At 42.2% G+C, this 17,233-nt stretch overlaps 1 protein-coding gene across 2 annotated transcripts; it reads left to right on the top strand.

Moving 5' to 3' along the window:
- Window positions 1–5,431: 5,431 nt before the first annotated feature.
- On the top strand, window positions 5,432–12,270 carry LOC120025199 (hepatocyte nuclear factor 6-like). 2 transcript variants are annotated; one of them, XM_038969664.1, is made up of 2 exons: window positions 5,432–6,971; window positions 10,555–12,270. In XM_038969664.1, the coding sequence occupies exons 1-2, from the start codon at window positions 5,846–5,848 to the stop codon at window positions 10,917–10,919; spliced, it is 1,491 nt and encodes a 496-aa protein (XP_038825592.1). In that variant the 5' UTR covers window positions 5,432–5,845; the 3' UTR covers window positions 10,920–12,270. The 2 variants fall into 2 exon arrangements, with proteins under 2 accessions (XP_038825592.1, XP_038825591.1); XM_038969663.1 differs by having other exon boundaries at window positions 5,432–6,986.
- Window positions 12,271–17,233: the final 4,963 nt, after the last annotated feature.

The raw sequence follows: 17,233 nt of genomic DNA, 5'->3' as shown, positions 1-17,233 counted from the left end.
ATTTCATTATCATGTTATTACCAGTTTGGATTGGCACTCATCCACCAGTTGATATCTCACGTTCAGGGTTAAAAGAGCTAGGGGCATTAGCCTTCAATGACAACACATTTTAACCAGACATTAATATGAAGGATTGTGTTACAAATGTAAACTAGATTTATATCAATTGATATTTTAACTCTAGTAAGTGTAGTTGTCATCGCAACAGGCGAGCACACATTGCAGATGTTCTGCTCAGTGCCTTTGGCTCTACCCTTAGACACACGCGCACCTTCACTGCTTACCAAAAATTATCCAACTATCTTCTTCATTTTTTGTAATGTAAATGTAGTCTATTGACTGGGGTTTTAGAAGACCATTGCAAAAGCCAACTTTTACACGAAATAATATTTATTTTTAAATACGTTTATTGAAAAAATGTCTGGTGCTGCAACAAGTTATCACAGTCTCAATTCAGAATTAGACGTTCGTCCACATTCTCCAAATGTCAAATTTCGAAGTTGCTCGTCTCCAAACGTCAAATTGTGTGTTTTTGTTGTTCCTGCTGCTTTGTATAGTTCCATTTATCCTGGGTATATTCAGTGCTCCTTGAAAATGACAAAAAATCTAACCCAAAACCCTTTTTCCTAAACTATTTTGCCAGGCATGAATGCAATAACATAGTAGTCTATACCACCTGAATGATTCAAAACAATTTCAGATGGAGAAATACTGGCCACCTACCACCTTATGAAATGTCTCATTCATCTCTCGATGAACATAACATAACCTCTAGGTAAACCACCCTGCTCCTTATTTTTTATTTTCTATCTGGGTGTTTTCTATTTAAATTCAATATAATATATATTACAATGTTATAATTTGGTGTTGCAGAAAAATGTGTTGACAGCGAGACAACGTAATCAGTGTTTTCTCGTGGATCAGATGATGATGGTGATGATAATGATTTCCACCACACCATGACATTGTTAAGACAACCTGTCTGCGATTCTTAACAAAGTTGTTTTGATTGAAGAATATTCACACGTTGAGACAGTTGGATATACGCCTGGCCTGCATGTCACTCTTTATCCATAAACATGTGTTCCCTCCATCAGTCGTTATAGCCTAGGCCTAGCCTGCTTTATCACAATATGCTATGAATATTATAGGACAATTAATTCCGAGGCGAAGACACGAGAATCTCCCATGATGTCGAAAACCAAATGACCCGGAATAATCTAATGCCGTTTCAACAGGGACGAAGATACAAGCAATCAAATCCAAACATTTCAGATAGTGACCCTAGTGCCGTCACTAATCTTCTCTCAATATTTGCAGCTCTCGCTCCTCAAATAAATATGTTTAATGTGCCCGTACGAACATTACAGCAACCATCAGATTACGTATGGTCATTACAACCACTTAGAGACAACTTTTAACAACTTGTGTAAGGCTCTAATGCTTTAAAAGCATATTAATTGATATAAGAATCTAGGACATGGGGAGAATGAAGACTATTACCTTATGATAGGCTACAGGGGAATATGTTTTAGTGTAGGCCTAATTACCAATAGGCTATTGAAAAATAATTTGGACAGTTTATTTTCGTTCGAAGTCAATCACTGCATTTCTTACAATGGAGTCGACTGCAGCATAGCATTACAATACAGATTTATGCCAGTTGGCCAGGGATATAAATTATTACAAACGCTATATATTTAATACCATAAATCCCAAGAATTATAATAAGTGAAAGTTGTGTTAGTTGCCGTGCCGCTCAGACGAATGTCCTGTTGTGTGTAACCTACTGCTCAGAAATAGCATCCTTTTAAATGTTTTCTTTTTTTTATCAAACAAATTAGGTGTAACAGTATACAGGTATAGGCATATAGCTCATTTTTCTATAGCCTACAAGCAGTAGGCGTAAAGAAAGGGCTTTTATTAGAATACATGTATTATTTTTAAAGTGTCAGTAAAGTGAAATCGTTCTTGGGAGTTCTAGAAGTTTACTGAAGAATGCCACAGTCCTACTCCATTTAGTTGCTGATTCGAGACCTGTTTGCAGATTGACCATTCAACTATTTGAACTTTAAATTAAACGAATAGTAAACAGTTTTTTTATTCGAGGAAGTAAGATTACCCTTCATAAAAATATTGAAAAAAACAGCGCCTAAGATTCTCATTTTATTTTCAGTTGCTTTTAGCAATCAATAAAACGTTTGGTATTAGGCTATTAATATCCTATACGAATTTAAAACCTCGGTCTGCAATCAAATATTATTGAATTGGTTAGTATAGTCTATGCACAATATTTAGCAATAAGAATAAGGTAGATATTAATTGTGCCGGCCAACATATAATCATGTGTACAGGCATATAGACCACACTTAATTCAATTCAGGCTACTGTAAGTATGGGTTTCGATTATATTAGTCTTGTCTAGAAATATAGCGTCTAGACGGTCGCTTTTGCCTAAATCTGGTTTGGGAATTCTAATAGTGTCATTATGAGCGTTAATAACCCATCTCTGTAGTGGTATGTCACTATCTGTAGAGCTGAGATTATCGATCCATGTGCCTCTGTCTCCACCATAAACCACAGCATATGAATTAAACGATACTAATGTTATGCTGCCCTTTAGTAACGGCCACCGTAAAACCATGGCATGTTGGAATCTGTGCCCTGTAGGCTACAACCAAATAGTCACTATTCAGGTTAGGATATGTGTAGTAGGCCTAACCTTTGCTCCATAAACATACTCTGTTACGCATACTCATCAGCATTCACATAGAGAGAGGAGAGGCATAGGCCTACTCTATTAATAATTGTATATGCAACATTGGTTATTGGATTCAACACTATAACCTAATGCCGACTGTAGGATATATATGACTGTGAATATGACCCAGAGTCAACAGAATACAACAGCAGTCTGTGGATAATTAATAATTAATACAGACAGTCTCCACGGTGCAGCCTGACCAACCGACCCAATGGGCGAGGGGGTTACCGCTTTGCTCTAATAATGCTGGTGCTCTGGGTTAACTTACCAGACTGACTTTTACCTTCTGACCAGAGCCATGTTTTTATTGTATCTAAATAAATGCTCTGCTTCTGACTATTCAACTACCTATGAATGACTGGTAACCAAGCCAAAAGCATCGTGATGTTCTATTGAATATTACGATACATGCTATTGTGGAGCTGGCTGCTGCAGATCTGTGGTAGAGGCCTATCGTTTAAAATATGACAATATGTTTTCAACGACGTTGTTGCGGGACAGTAATTTGTAAGCTATATGGCCATAATTAAAACGTCCAGACATGTCATAGCCTGTCTACTGTATGTTGCTGCAGTTACGGGGAGGGATGGAGTTTTCTTTTGAGCTTATCTTGGTTGGTACATTTGAAAGGTTTTGTTATGTCAGTTGACTTCTTAGTTAGTTGACACACGTTTTATGAAAAGCAGTGTTTATGTGAATACGTTATATATATATTTCTCTCTCTCTCTCTTTCTACATTCATCAAATACTTGCTATAACAACCACAGACCATTCTCTACAGGGACACGACACACACACTGCGGCTTTGACGCGTGAATAGGCCTCAACACAATGACACTCAAACACATACACGCGCACACCGCCCTTTTGCACGTTGCTGGAAGGAAAAATATCGATCAGCATGAGAATGTGTGCAGATGTGGCTGCTGAAACGTGAATCTTTCTCTTCTTATTTGGCCTGATATAGGCTATAATATTTTTGTCTGTTTGTCTGATAGGAGCAATCTGTTATTCGTGATGATTGATTATTATTTGCCTCACGAATGTTATGTCAATGAATTCAGCAAATTGATAACATATTTAATTTTAAATGTATTACTTTTTAAATGTTAACACATTTTATTTACTTTGTTGACGTTAACTATTTTGTTATTAGGCCTAGGCTGCACGTTTTGTTTGTAAGTTATAAATAGGCCTATGTCGAATCTCTGCCCAGTCCTTTATTATGTCCATACCGTTGGAAAGCATCTCGTTGTTCATTAAGTGTCTTTGTTTCTGGGCAAACGTCAAGTCCCCACACGCCACTGACGTTGACTTCCTATTAGAGACCATTTAACTTTTACGTTTCTCTTCTTTAACTTGTTCAATTGAACGGTGTCCTGTTGTTCTTGACCCTGACAGATGCCGCGGTGTGTGTGTGTGTGTGTGTGTGTGTGTGTGTGTGTGTGTGTGTGTGTGTGTGTGTGTGTGTGTGTGTGTGTGTGTGTGTTAATCTGCACGAGCAGCTGTTAACATTAGGAGTCTTGAAGCGTCACCTTTGACATGTGGCCCGGGTTGGCCACTGGCCGCAGCAAGCTGTCGCCTGCCTGACCGCGTGAAAAGGACGCCTCGACCCCCCCCCCCCCCCCCCCCCTCCCTCTCCCCTCCTCCCAACACACACAAGTCATTTGAAGTTCATCCATTGTGTAGCCAATTTAGGAAATTGTATTGTAATGAGGTAGGCCTACTCAATGTGTCAAGGAAATAAAATCACGCAATAAAACATAAAACATATTTGTCATTCAATTGTTTCTCAATTAATTACTAACGTTAGTATATATTATTATCATGAGAGATGTAATGTTGATGTAATCATAGGCCTATTCGTGAATTAATACTTTTCTTCACCGTGATCAAGTTCATACACACACACACACACTCCGAGTATCGATGGGGGCACGCGTGGACACACTTAGCCTATACACACCCACACACTCCCATGCACGGCCGGCCGGTTCGTTAATCTTAATGGTTTAACAATAGACACATCTGTTCATCTTTTTATTTCTAAAGAGAGAGAAGTACAGCTTCATTTGTTACTTCAAACCGACATATGGAATAGTTTTCATTCGGATTGGAGTTCTACAATAATCCTCTATTAGGGAACTTTGTTGGGATACCATTTTGGCTTTATTATATAAAAATAGAGAAACAGCATGATGACATTTGGTTCAAGATAGGTGGTGATTATGAAGGACACGTGTGTGAATATAAGGTTTTGAATACTGCATGCACACTGTCTGGTCTAATCACACACGCACACGCGCGCGCACCTCATTGACGAGTGGGGAATGAACCCGGAAGTTCACTTCATTTGTTCTGCATGACATGTTAAGGAGGCTCCAGAACAATATTGGATCAATAGGTTTTTAATTTGTGTTTAAATACAATAGGCTCAATAGGCTCCATTGAACGTGTAAATTATAACCTAGTAAATAATATTAATTAATTTGTGATGTAATTATTTTATTCCAGAGGGTGTGTGAGAGGGGGGTTTATAACCAGCAGGTATCTTAATACCTCTGTTGTAACTTCCTTAATAACTGACGTCAGAGCAGTGTGTGTGTGTGCGTGTGTGTGTGTGTGTGTTTGTGGTGGGAGGGGATGGAAGGTCGCCCGTGCGCATGTGTGTATGTTCGGGATCGGCAGCCGTGAAACGGAGGTGTGGAGAAACCGAGCAGCACGAGAAAAGCCACGGAGAGAGAGATGGCGCAGGACCCAACCGGAGCGCAAGGACAGGTGGGGGGGCTCGAGACACAACCGAGAGGAAGCAAAAAATATAATGTAGTATCAATAAAACGAGTCTAAAAGGGAAAGAAAATATATAATCGGAGGAAAGAAAATAATCAACAAAGACAAGAGGAAGAAAACACCAGCCATAAAAAGGATACAAAAAACGTCCATCAACCAGGATTCAGGAGACAGAACAAACCACCACAACAAACCAACAGACTGGGAGGGAACTTTCCCGCCGTGAGGACTCTGGACTGTTCTGTGGACATCCATCCCTCTCCCAGGTCACATAGATGGTCGCCAAGCATTATGAACGCGCAACTGTCCATGGAGAGCCTCGGCGACCTGAGCCATGAGTCTGTGGCCGGTCCAGGAGAGCTGCTAGTCGGCCACAGCCCACACCCCCGCCCGGGTGGGGGCCGAGGGCTGGCGCACCGCTCCATGGGCATGACGAGCCTGCTAGACGGGGGAGAATACCACTCCCATCACGGACACAACACTGGACACCCCGGTCATCACCTGCACCCCGCCATGAGTATGTGCGAGGCCCCCCCTGGAATGAGCGCAAGCACCTACACCACCCTCACACCTCTCCAGCCTCCCCTACCCCCCATTTCCACTGTAGCAGACAAGTTCTCTCATCATCACCATCATCATCATCATCCACACCACCATCCTCATCATCCTCATAATCATCATCAGCGACTCCCTGGTAATGTCACCGGCAGCTTTACGTTTATGAGGGACGAGAGGGGGCTGGCGCCGATCAACAACCTCTACTCCCCATACCACCACAAAGACGCCCCTGGGATGGGACAGAGCCTCTCCCCACTGTCTGGCTCTGGCCTGGCCGGCCTACACAGCTCCCAGGCCGGCCTGCCTCCCTATGCCCACCCCGGGGTCTCAGCCTCCATGCCGGGGGAGAAGATGCAGTTGACTCCCGGTGGGTTCGAGGCTCATCACCCCACCATGCTGGCCAGACACGCCGACCAGCACCTCACCTCCTCGGGGAACATGCTCCATATAAACGGCCTCCATCACCACCACCCCCATGCCCACCTCGGAGCCTCGGGGCACGTGCTGGGTCACGGGAACCCCCGGGACAACAACACCCAGAGCCACGCCTCAGGGCCCGGGGTTCAAGTCCAGGGGGTTGGTGGTGGTGGCGGTACCGACGGCAATTCGACGGGTCAAATGGAAGAAGTAAACACCAAAGAAGTAGCGCAGAGGATCACCACAGAGCTGAAGCGTTACTCCATCCCCCAGGCTATCTTCGCCCAGAGGGTGTTGTGTCGGTCCCAGGGGACACTGTCAGACCTGCTCCGGAACCCCAAGCCCTGGTCCAAGCTCAAGTCCGGCCGGGAGACCTTCCGTCGGATGTGGAAGTGGCTGCAGGAGCCTGAGTTCACACGCATGAGCACGCTCAGGCTCGCAGGTGAGCGAACCCTCGGTAATACCCACTTCTTTTTATTTATCTTTCTCTCTCCCTTTACTCTTTATCTATAGGGGGTATTTAAGATTGTTTGGTGCTCGTCATTGGAACAGTAGGTCTATTGTCTGCAGCTGTCTTGAATCTGACAGTGGAGTAGCCAGTGGTATGACAGAACTGAAACCTTCCTCTGGAATTCCCTGCAGTTGAATTCATCATTGTCTTTGTTGTAATCTCTGTCTCTTGGCTTTTTCCATTCTATAAGATAAGGGCCCATGTGTCTATGCGCGCGCGCGCGTGTGTGTGTGTGTGTGTGTGTGTTGGTGATCTGGGACCAGAATGAGCTTATTTTGCCCAACTCATCAGCTTTTTGTTGTTCCCAACAGAGTCCACGCGAGTCCATGTAAACAGAGTCCATGCGCGGGAGGATAAGAATCAAGTTCAAAAATATATTTTTACGTCATGAAAATATTAATTTGCTGCCAGCACATGTAGTAACATCCTCAAGCTGTGCATTTTGGGGCTGAGGGATGGAACATCTGCGGAAAATAGTATAACAGAATAACAATATAATATAATAGAAGATAATACAATATTTTCCAGGATCAATATGACCATTATTTTAAATATTGAGGAAAGCTTATGGAAGCTGTGTTTGGCTGCGTTGATGCACTTATTGTGTTTCAGTGAGTGTGTTTTTGTCTTGGAGCTAAACTCGTTAGGAGGCGTGACGCGGGGCTGACTCTGGGTTTGTGGTAATTAACTAATAGATAGCTCTCTATTAATTTGTCCCCGAGGACCCGAGTCAATCCGCCTGAACCGTTCTAGCGGACACACACGGAGCCACGCAGTCGCCAGCATACAAAGGAATTGCTTTATGTCTAATCAATGACGCGCTGAGGCGGATGGGTTTTTGGCTTGTGAAAAGTGTGAGGCGGTACGCTGCTGAAAGTGTGTTAAATCGCCATTGATTATTTGCAGCGTGTGTGTGTCTGTCTGTTTGTGTGTATCTGTGTCTTTGTGTGTGTCATCAACAGTCTTGCATAGCAAACCATATATATACCATATCATTTTACATGTTATTGTTTTTGTGACTTAAATAGACGAATAAACATGTTGCATTGCAAACGCAACTCTTGATCTTTCGATGCAGGTGATTCAAAATCAGGGTATTACGTATTATAAGTCTGTTGACGCACGCCAAACACATTTGTATTGATCCATTAGAATTATAACAAATAATCCCTTCCATCTCGTGAGCTAAGAGAAAACACTATCACTCAGGGCAGAAAAAAATATAAATTTTCCCGGAATTGTTTTCTGTGAATTCATGAATGTTAGGCAGTACGCCTGTGCTGTTCTATTTAGCCATGCCATGCGTTTATAAAAGTAAAAAGTAAAATAACATATTTTTCATTAGGCTTACTGTGTTGACTTTTTGAGTGGGGAGATTATTTTGGCAGTGTCTCTCCCTCTTCATTCTATTTGAGCCTAATTTCACTTCCACAAAACCTCAACCATAATATATATAGCTATTGCATCCATGCGCATATATATTTTATTTCTCCCTAATGAAAGTATATACATATTACTTTATATAACTTCGACCTGAATCATAAAGGCTTCGTTGTGAAATACCTCTCCTAATATTAATAGCGTTTCAGATTCTGGAAATGTAGAATGTCTGTAAACAGGAAAAGGAAGCCCGTACACGAACATATATCGATCGGTTCTCGGGTGAAATGTGTGTGTGATCGGCCTACTAAGAACTAAAATAGAAGATTGATATTGATTATTGAAATTTGGCTTTTTCCATTTCCTCATGTTACATCATGTATGCCTGGCGGTTTTCTCATGTCACCGAGGCCTATGCCTGCCGGTAGACTAGGCCTACTCATATCATTAACCTATTTAATCTTGAATTTATAGATTTTTATCACGAATTGGAAATGCAACTTATTACATGTGAAGTGGGTTTAAAATAATCGAGGATAATGCAGCAAAAAGGCATTTCCGTTGTGGTCCTCTGCTTTTGGCAAGGATGTTTTTGAGAAGTTGCGTGTATAGTTCCCTAAATAATTTCCTAAAAGCTACTTGTAAATTCTAGACCTATACACTCCCTCTCACACTCATCAATTAACCTATATTAATTTTGCAGCAAATATAAATATTGTTAAAGCAATTGTAAAAGTTAAGGCCTGATATTGCACCTGTCGATAATTTATCTCAAGCATTGATTCTGACATTATCATTTTGTTCGTTAGAAATTCGTTCAACTTTAAGCCTATTATATTCCTGTTTGGGAAGTTTGTGCTTTAACCTATATTTAACTAGGAAAGTCAGTTAAGAACAAATTATTATCTTCAATGCCTAGCAGTGGGTTAACTGCCTTGTTCAGGGGCAGAACGTCAGATTTTCACCTTGTCAGCTCGATCATGCAACCTTTCGGTTAGTAGTCCAACGCTCTAACCACTAGGCTACCTGCCACCCCAAAATAGAATGTTATTGAACATATTTGGAATAGGCCTAATTAAAAAACTTGTCAAACTGAGTGAATCAGCTCTTGCATTCGGAAAAGGGGCTATTCATATATTTTATTTATTTATTTTAAACATACACAACACACACATACACACACCGCTGCTGCTGGTACACGAGTGTGTGTAGTCACGCCATTGCTAGGCTACCTCAGTGTGGAGTTATCTGCTTAATGATTGTCAGACGGGCATAGCTGTGTGTGTGTGTGGGACCAGGGTGATAACGAGCCTGGGAAAGCTCCCAACCTGTCCGACTACCTGTCTGTCTGCTCCGCGCGGTGGCTGCTGGGGTGTCACTGTGGCCTTCAGCACGTTGATTTATAGCGCAGCAGATAGGATAGAGCTCCACACACACACACACACACACACACACACACACACACACACACACACACACACACACACACACACACACACACACACACACACACACACAGAGCAGATAGGATGCCAACTCAACTCCACACGGAGCGGTAGCTCTCTGTTAATGGTTGTCTAGGGCTATCACAGAACACACACAGACCTTTCTGTGATTAGTTCATTTCATAGACTCGAATATCCCACATCAACAACACGCACCTGGCATGCAGATCCATCTTGCTTGTTTTGCATACATTTGTAAGATGGTAGTGAAATACCCTTGGTCTAAGAAAAGATGGTCTAAGATCTATATTAAATAATCTATCTGGGACAGTGACTGTCAAGCCGATGTCCTCCAGCTAAGTATAATGAATCGCTTTCGGTCGAATTCAGTGCTGCTACAGCTGTTTGACAGCTCACTACTGCCCTCTATCGGTAAAGTCTCGATATGCAGGGAGAGGCCTACTTACCGTATGCTTCAGCACCACGGTCAGCGGCAATTGTTTTCAGCTGTGAGCTCCGGTGTAGGTTATTATGAGGCTACCCGTGTGTGTGTGTGTGTGTTATATTCCACGGTATAGATGATTGTGTGCTGTAGCCTATTGTTGTTATACAGTGTTGTATACTGTGTTAATGTTGTTATGATATAGTTTATAAGTTTATAACATCTCTCTTTCTATCCCCACCCTTAGCGTGTAAGCGCAAGGAGCAGGACCAGGGCCACTGTAAAGTTGGTGGTGACCGTGGCGGCAGCGGTGGCAGCAGCGGCGGAAACCACAGCGGCAGCAACCACAGCGGTAATGGTGGCCACTCCAAGAAGCCTCGGCTGGTGTTTACCGACGTCCAGAGAAGGACCCTCCACGCCATCTTCAAGGAGAACAAGCGTCCATCCAAGGAGCTCCAGATCACCATCAGCCAGCAGCTGGGCCTGGAGCTGACCACCGTCTCAAATTTCTTCATGAACGCACGCCGACGCAGCCTCGACAAGTGGCTCGACGACAACGGAGGCTCCTCCCACTCCGCTAATTCCTCTGTCTCCACCTGCAGCAAAGCCTGAGGAGGAGGGGCTGGAGGAGAGAGCGGGCACAGTTTTGAGTTGATTTAACTTGGAAAAAATAAGTTACCACGCTGACTTACAATTTTGAATTATGTCATCTCAGGTAATCAAGTGTTGAGTTGACTACATTTTATATTAGATATGGTGTTAGAAGTTTTTAGTTAGCGTGGAGACTTATTTTTTTCTAGTTTGAAGCAGTCAAGATGTTTTACTGTGTATGGGGAGACAGACTGACAGACTCAACCTCGGTGGAAAAGCTTTACAATGTAGAAACCAGGAGAAACTAAGGAAAATACCTATAAACAGCGTTTTGACCTTAAAGCCTGTACTATAACACTGCTATTTATAGTGTCCAAAGAAAAAACAAACCAAAGACTTGTTTTGACCTGCTTTAAAAACTCTGTTCTGGCATTCTACCCAATCACTGATCTCACAGCTTTAATACCTCCTGCCCACTGTCCTTATCTTTGATCTGACTGGTCGGGTTGAGGGAGGGCCTCTGGATGGACGTTTAATCAGCCTATCAGCTGTGTGGGTTCTGACCAGTGGACGGAGATCCTGTGGGACGGGTCAATCAGCTTTGAGGAGGAATCTTACAGGTGCCACTGGAATGTTCAGTTGCCGTTTGGATTGGTCAGAGTTTCTGTCCGTCAGGACAAACAGACATTTGATTGGTCACAGTTTTCTGTCCGTCAGTAAACCCCAGACACTCCAGGTAGAAGCTGCCATAAACTGATCTAGATTCAGATTACCTTGCCCCCAATCCTATCAGTAACCATTAGAAGGATGAAATAAATATTGTTTCTGACCCATGATCAGTGATTAGGGGTGACTTCTACCTCCTTCACTGGAAGAGCAGACAGGGGAGGGGGGAAATCGCCCCAGTAGGAGCTGCTAACCATGACCCATAACCCCTGACCCATTCCGTAGTGCTTTCTTCCTGTACTGTTGAAACAGTAAAAATGAAAACCAAAGCTTTCTCCACTCCAGGGCAGGTAGCCTAGACTGTATGCAGTTATAATACCAAATCACTTTGACAGAATCACAGCAAGAAGTACAACCAAAGAATAATGTCTTATATTTTGTAGCTGATGTTGTAAAGAGTATTTTTAAAGACATGAGTGTGACTGTTAACACTCTCCTCTCCTCCATCTCTCCTATCTTCCTCTCTCTCCATCTCTCAGTGGTGGAAAAGTACCCAATTGTCATACTTTAAAAAAGTAAAGATCCCTTAATAGAAAAGGAGTTGAGTAAAAATGAGTCACCCAGTAAAATACTACTTGAGTAAAAGTCTAAAAGTATTTGGTTTTAAATATACCTAAGTATCAAAAGTAAATGTAATTGCTAAAATATGTGAAAGTGAAAGTAGAAATAATTTCAAATTCCTTATATTGAGCAAACCAGACGGCATCATTTCCTTTTATTTTTTATGTATGGATAGCCAGGGGCACGCTGCAACACTCAGACATCATTTACAAACGAAGCATGTGTGTTTTATGAGTCCACTAAATCAGAGGGAGTAGGGATGACCGGGGATATTCTTATTATAAGTGCGTGAATTGAACCATTTTCCTGTCCTGATAAGCATTCAAAATGTAATGAGTACTTGTGGGTGTCAGGGAAGATATATGGAGTAAAAAGTACATTATTTTCTTTAGGAATGTATTGAAGTAAAAGTAAAAGTTGTCAAAAATATAAATAGTAAGGTAAAGTACAGATACCCAAAAAACGACTTTAGTAGTACTTTAAAGTATTTTTACTTAAGCACTTTACACCACTACCATTTCTCCTCCTCTTATCCTCATCCAGTATCTCTCCTCTCCCTCCATTTCTCTACTCTATCATTCCGACTCTCCTCTCCTCCTCTCCATCCATCTCACCTCAGTGGGTATAGATGGATGCTATGCATGTCAGCACCAGGAAGAAAGCACTACAGTGGCTTGCTTTCCCAAAGTATGAGTCAAATAGTGTGGAGTTTACTGTCTAAGGGCTTGGTTCACTCCTTTGCTCCTCTCCATGTCTGGGGTACCAGTCTCTGGGCTGGGAGTGGGGGTCAGAGTGGGGGTATCTCTGCCTCTGTCTGTGGGTTACTGTAGCTCCTCTCCATGTTAATGAGTATTATATTAAATGAAGCAAAGCCAAGCGAGAGCTGCTTCCTCACGTCGAAAAGAAAACAACAAAGAAGAGGATAAAGAAATGTCTAAATGTGTTAAGACCTACTGATATTTTATAGTGTGAACCAAAGATGCTACCTCACTCAATTTCCATTTGTGATTTCTATCACTTTGATGATACCAAAGATAACCAAAGATTTCGTTATTGCACGGCCGACATGAGTGATGTGGATAGAAGGTTTACTGTATTTCCTTATCCTTACCCCCTCCTCTCCTCTCGTCCTCCTCCCCTCCCCCTGCTCTGCTTGGTCTCAACATCTCTGCTCTCTACTTATAAAGCTACAGGTAGACATGATACTGAAGCTGTAGACTATGTTACCAAAACAACAAAGATGTTGACAACACTCTAGACATACATATTAACAATGTTCTAGAATGAAATGTTGACAACGTTCGAGAATGATATGTTGACAAAATTCTAGAATGATGTTGACAACGTTTTAGACAGAGGTTGACAACGTTCGAGAATGACATGTTGACAAGGTTCTAGAATGTTGACAACATTGTAGACAGACATGTCAAACGTTCTTGAATTATGTTTACAACATTCTAGAATGATATGTTGACAACATTGAACGTTCTAAAATGACATGTTGACAACATTCTATACAGACATGTTGACAACCTCTCTAAAACTCCCAGGACGAGTGCCTTGCTTGAACCAAAGTGTTAAACCACTGTTGACCTCTCTATGACCTTTGACCTTTTACTCTTTGAATACCTCAGCCTGTAGAGACGGGCCACTACTGAAGACTAAAGGAATATCTCTCACTCTCTCCGTCCTTATCGCTCTCTCTCTTTCTCTCGCTCTCTCTCTTTCTCTCGCTCTCTCTCACAAGTGGTGCTTTCGCCAGCTCAACCATGCAATGAAAACATACCAAAGGAATTTCTGATCTCCACTCCTGCTGATATACCAAAGCTCTTCTTCTTCTGTCTCCCCTGCCCCCCTCCCTCCCACTCTCCTCCAATCCTCTCTCCTCCCCTTTGAAGGAAGGCCCAGCACTCTGGCCGTGTTTGTCTCTGAATACCTCATAGTGAGAACTCTGTGGTTCTGTGGAGAGAGATTGTCAAAGTGGATCAGGCAGAACTGAACTAGTTTGGTAACTAATGTTGTTATTGTTACTTCTTTCAAAAAGCTTTATGGTTCTTATTTATTTTGTATGTTTTTTTGGGCAGAAGTGTTCTGTTCAAGGTCGCGGAGGACAAGTTTCAGGGTCTTGAGGTTTGAAACTTGTCTGGATGGAGAGATGAAGTGTACTATTTTGTTATCAGACGTTGGGTACTTATTCCGATATTATAATGATGGTAGACTATTGTTTTTTACAGGGTAAAACCAACAACTGCTGTGATAATGTGTTCATATGTTTTCCTTTTCTCGTCTTCTGTTGTGGTGATTTGATTTGAATGGAATTGTGTTTTTGTATTATTGCTTAACCACTGCTTTAATTTATGCCTTTGTAGAACATCTAGATTTGTATATAGTAGGTTTTTTGAGAGAAAACAAACAAAAAAAACAACAAATGAACATTCAGTTTTGTCTTAGACTTATAACATTCTCCTGCTTAGATCAGATGAAGGAGTGGGTTTGTGTTCTTCTTCTCGTATATCACAGCTCTGTCACTTCAACATGTGTTCTGAACACTGCCAGAGACCACACCATTGCCCTGACAACGGGCCGACACACATCTGACACTACATCCTATTTCCTATGTAGTGCATTACTTCTGACCAGAACCATATGGCTAATCCAGGATGTGATCAGGACAATATTGAAAATCAGGATTTTGACTAGGGGATATGTTCGTTTCATATCTTTACTAACCCAAACCCTATGGCTCTGTTCAAAACTAGTGCACTATATAAGGTGTCATTTCAGATACAGACATTCTACAGTTGGTACGTACTTCGCTCAACAGCTGTCAAAAAAGCAGCAGTGTGTAATGTGTTTTCTATTCTTTTGACTTTTTAAATTTTTTATTTTATTTTATGGGTATTAATAATAATAATGAGCATCCAAAGATTTCTAAAACAAACCAAAAAGTGGAGAAAAAAAGGAAAAATAAGTGAATTAAAACGTTTGAAAAAGCACTGGCATTTGTGAGTTTAAGAGATGTTGAGTTTTGATTTGCCATTCGCAGCACGGGTATAGATGTTAGTAGAAGGCTGTAGGCCGGGGGCTTCTGTAGTCAAGGTTACTCAGCCGTGTAGGGAATCTCCTGTTTAAATGTACAATCTGAAGTGATGTTTTAAACTAAACCAGGGCTGCAAGTCCTCTCAGTGTTGCTCAACCCAGTCCTCTGGTGCCTGATTCATACTATAGGGCCAAGCCCAGCTGTACTGTGGTGGCCTGGTTACAAATGTGGGAATCAGGTATCGGACCACCAACCATTTCACATATTAGGTCTATTCCAACACTTGCACTCCTCTTTCAACTAAGTCAATTAATCATGAAGCCCGTGACTAGTTGAATCAGGTGAGTTAGAGCTGGAATACATCAGATATATAAAACAGTTGGTCCCTAAGGACTGTTCTGAGTCACTTTGCTGTCTGACACACAGAGTGAGGTGGGTGGAGTTGGGGGGGTTAGCGGTGGGATGGATGGGGTCTGGCGGTGCAGCAGGCCTGCCAGGGGCGGGGTCAGAGAGCTTGTTCTGAACTGCATCTCAAACTAAATCCTATTCCAAATATGTGGTGTAGTGCATTAGGGAGGGAATATGGTGTGATGAAGTGCACTATATAGAGATTAGGGTGTGATTTGAAACACATGCCTCTTGTTCATAATAATGTGTCCCTGCCGCCTAGCTCCACACAGTGTCTGTTGTTTGGTGCAAACTCGTGTAATGACAATGAGCAAAGTCTAATAAACCTACAAAGAAACGTGTGTGTGTATATGGGTGGGACAGCACTTATCTGGTCTCTCTGTGTGTGTGTGTGTGTGTGTGTGTGTGTGTGTGTGTGTGTGTGTGTGTGTGTGTGTGTGTGTGTGTGTGTGTGTGTGTGTGTGTGTGTGTGTGTGTGTGTGTGTGTGTGTGTGGTCAGTGAACTCAGTTTAGCAGCTTGAAGCTGTTTAGTGCTCATCTCATTTCTCAGTAGTACCATTCTTACAATAGGCCCTGTTACAGTGGATCCTGACACAGTTAAGTGGAGTTTAGATGTTTTAGCTTTCAGCCCTCTGTTACTTTCTCTTCCATTCAATCTCCACAGGCCATACAGTTCAATGGGAATAGCCATGCAGACGACAGTAGTTACATTGTAGAACTAGACAGGCTGTGTGTGTGTGTGTGGGTGTGTGTGTATGCTTGTGTGCGTACATTTGTCTGTCTGTGTGTCTCTGTGTGCTACCGTATATGTGTGTTACTGTGTCCCTAATCAGGCTGAGTCTCATCACAGTACTGCAGCGCCTGAGACAATCAGACGTTTGGGCAAATCTGAGGTGGTACCCTATTCCCTGAAGAAGTAGTGTGCTAAAGGTGGTCATTTTGAATGTGAAAACACTAAAACAATAAAGGGGGGTGAGGACCTCACTGGGGGCAGGGTTGCAAAAAATTCCCTGGTTTACCTGAAATCACACGGAATCTGGAGGAAATAAAGCAGAAAATCCAGAATCCTCCAACCAGGACTTCTGGAAAAACAGGGAATTTATTTAAAGTTCCTGGAATTATGCAACCTTACTTGGGGCCTCTTCCAGAGATTATTCATATATTATAAAGAGTTCTGGAAGGTTTTGTTGAACAACAAAAAATACCGAAACCAACTCGTTGAGATTTATTTCCAAAGAGAACCCAGTAGTTGTTTCTGCATTTTCCAGTTCACACTGAGTTGTTCTGGTGTAAACCAGCCAGTGACAGGCGTCCATTGTTATTTTTCCCGTCAATCCTTCCTCTGAAGCCGTCTGTCCTTCATATCAATCATCATAGTGTCTAGTTGTGTTTCTGTGTGTGATGGGCTAGAGGGATGTTGGGCTAGGTGTAGAGATGCACAGTTCTTGGCCCATATTCATAAAGTGTCTCAGAGTAGGAGTGCTGATCTAGGGTCATTTGTTCCCTTTGAATCCTAGTAAATAAGTGGGGTCACCTTCTCCTAGATCAGCACTCCTACTCCAAGACACTGTCCTCATGGGCCACGGTATCTCATAGCTTG

Source organism: Salvelinus namaycush, chromosome 30 (assembly GCF_016432855.1).
Source record: "Salvelinus namaycush isolate Seneca chromosome 30, SaNama_1.0, whole genome shotgun sequence".
Lineage (NCBI taxonomy): Eukaryota > Metazoa > Chordata > Actinopteri > Salmoniformes > Salmonidae > Salvelinus > Salvelinus namaycush.
Note: the sequence above shows the minus strand (reverse complement) of the source record. Positions and strands in the feature narration are given on the sequence as shown.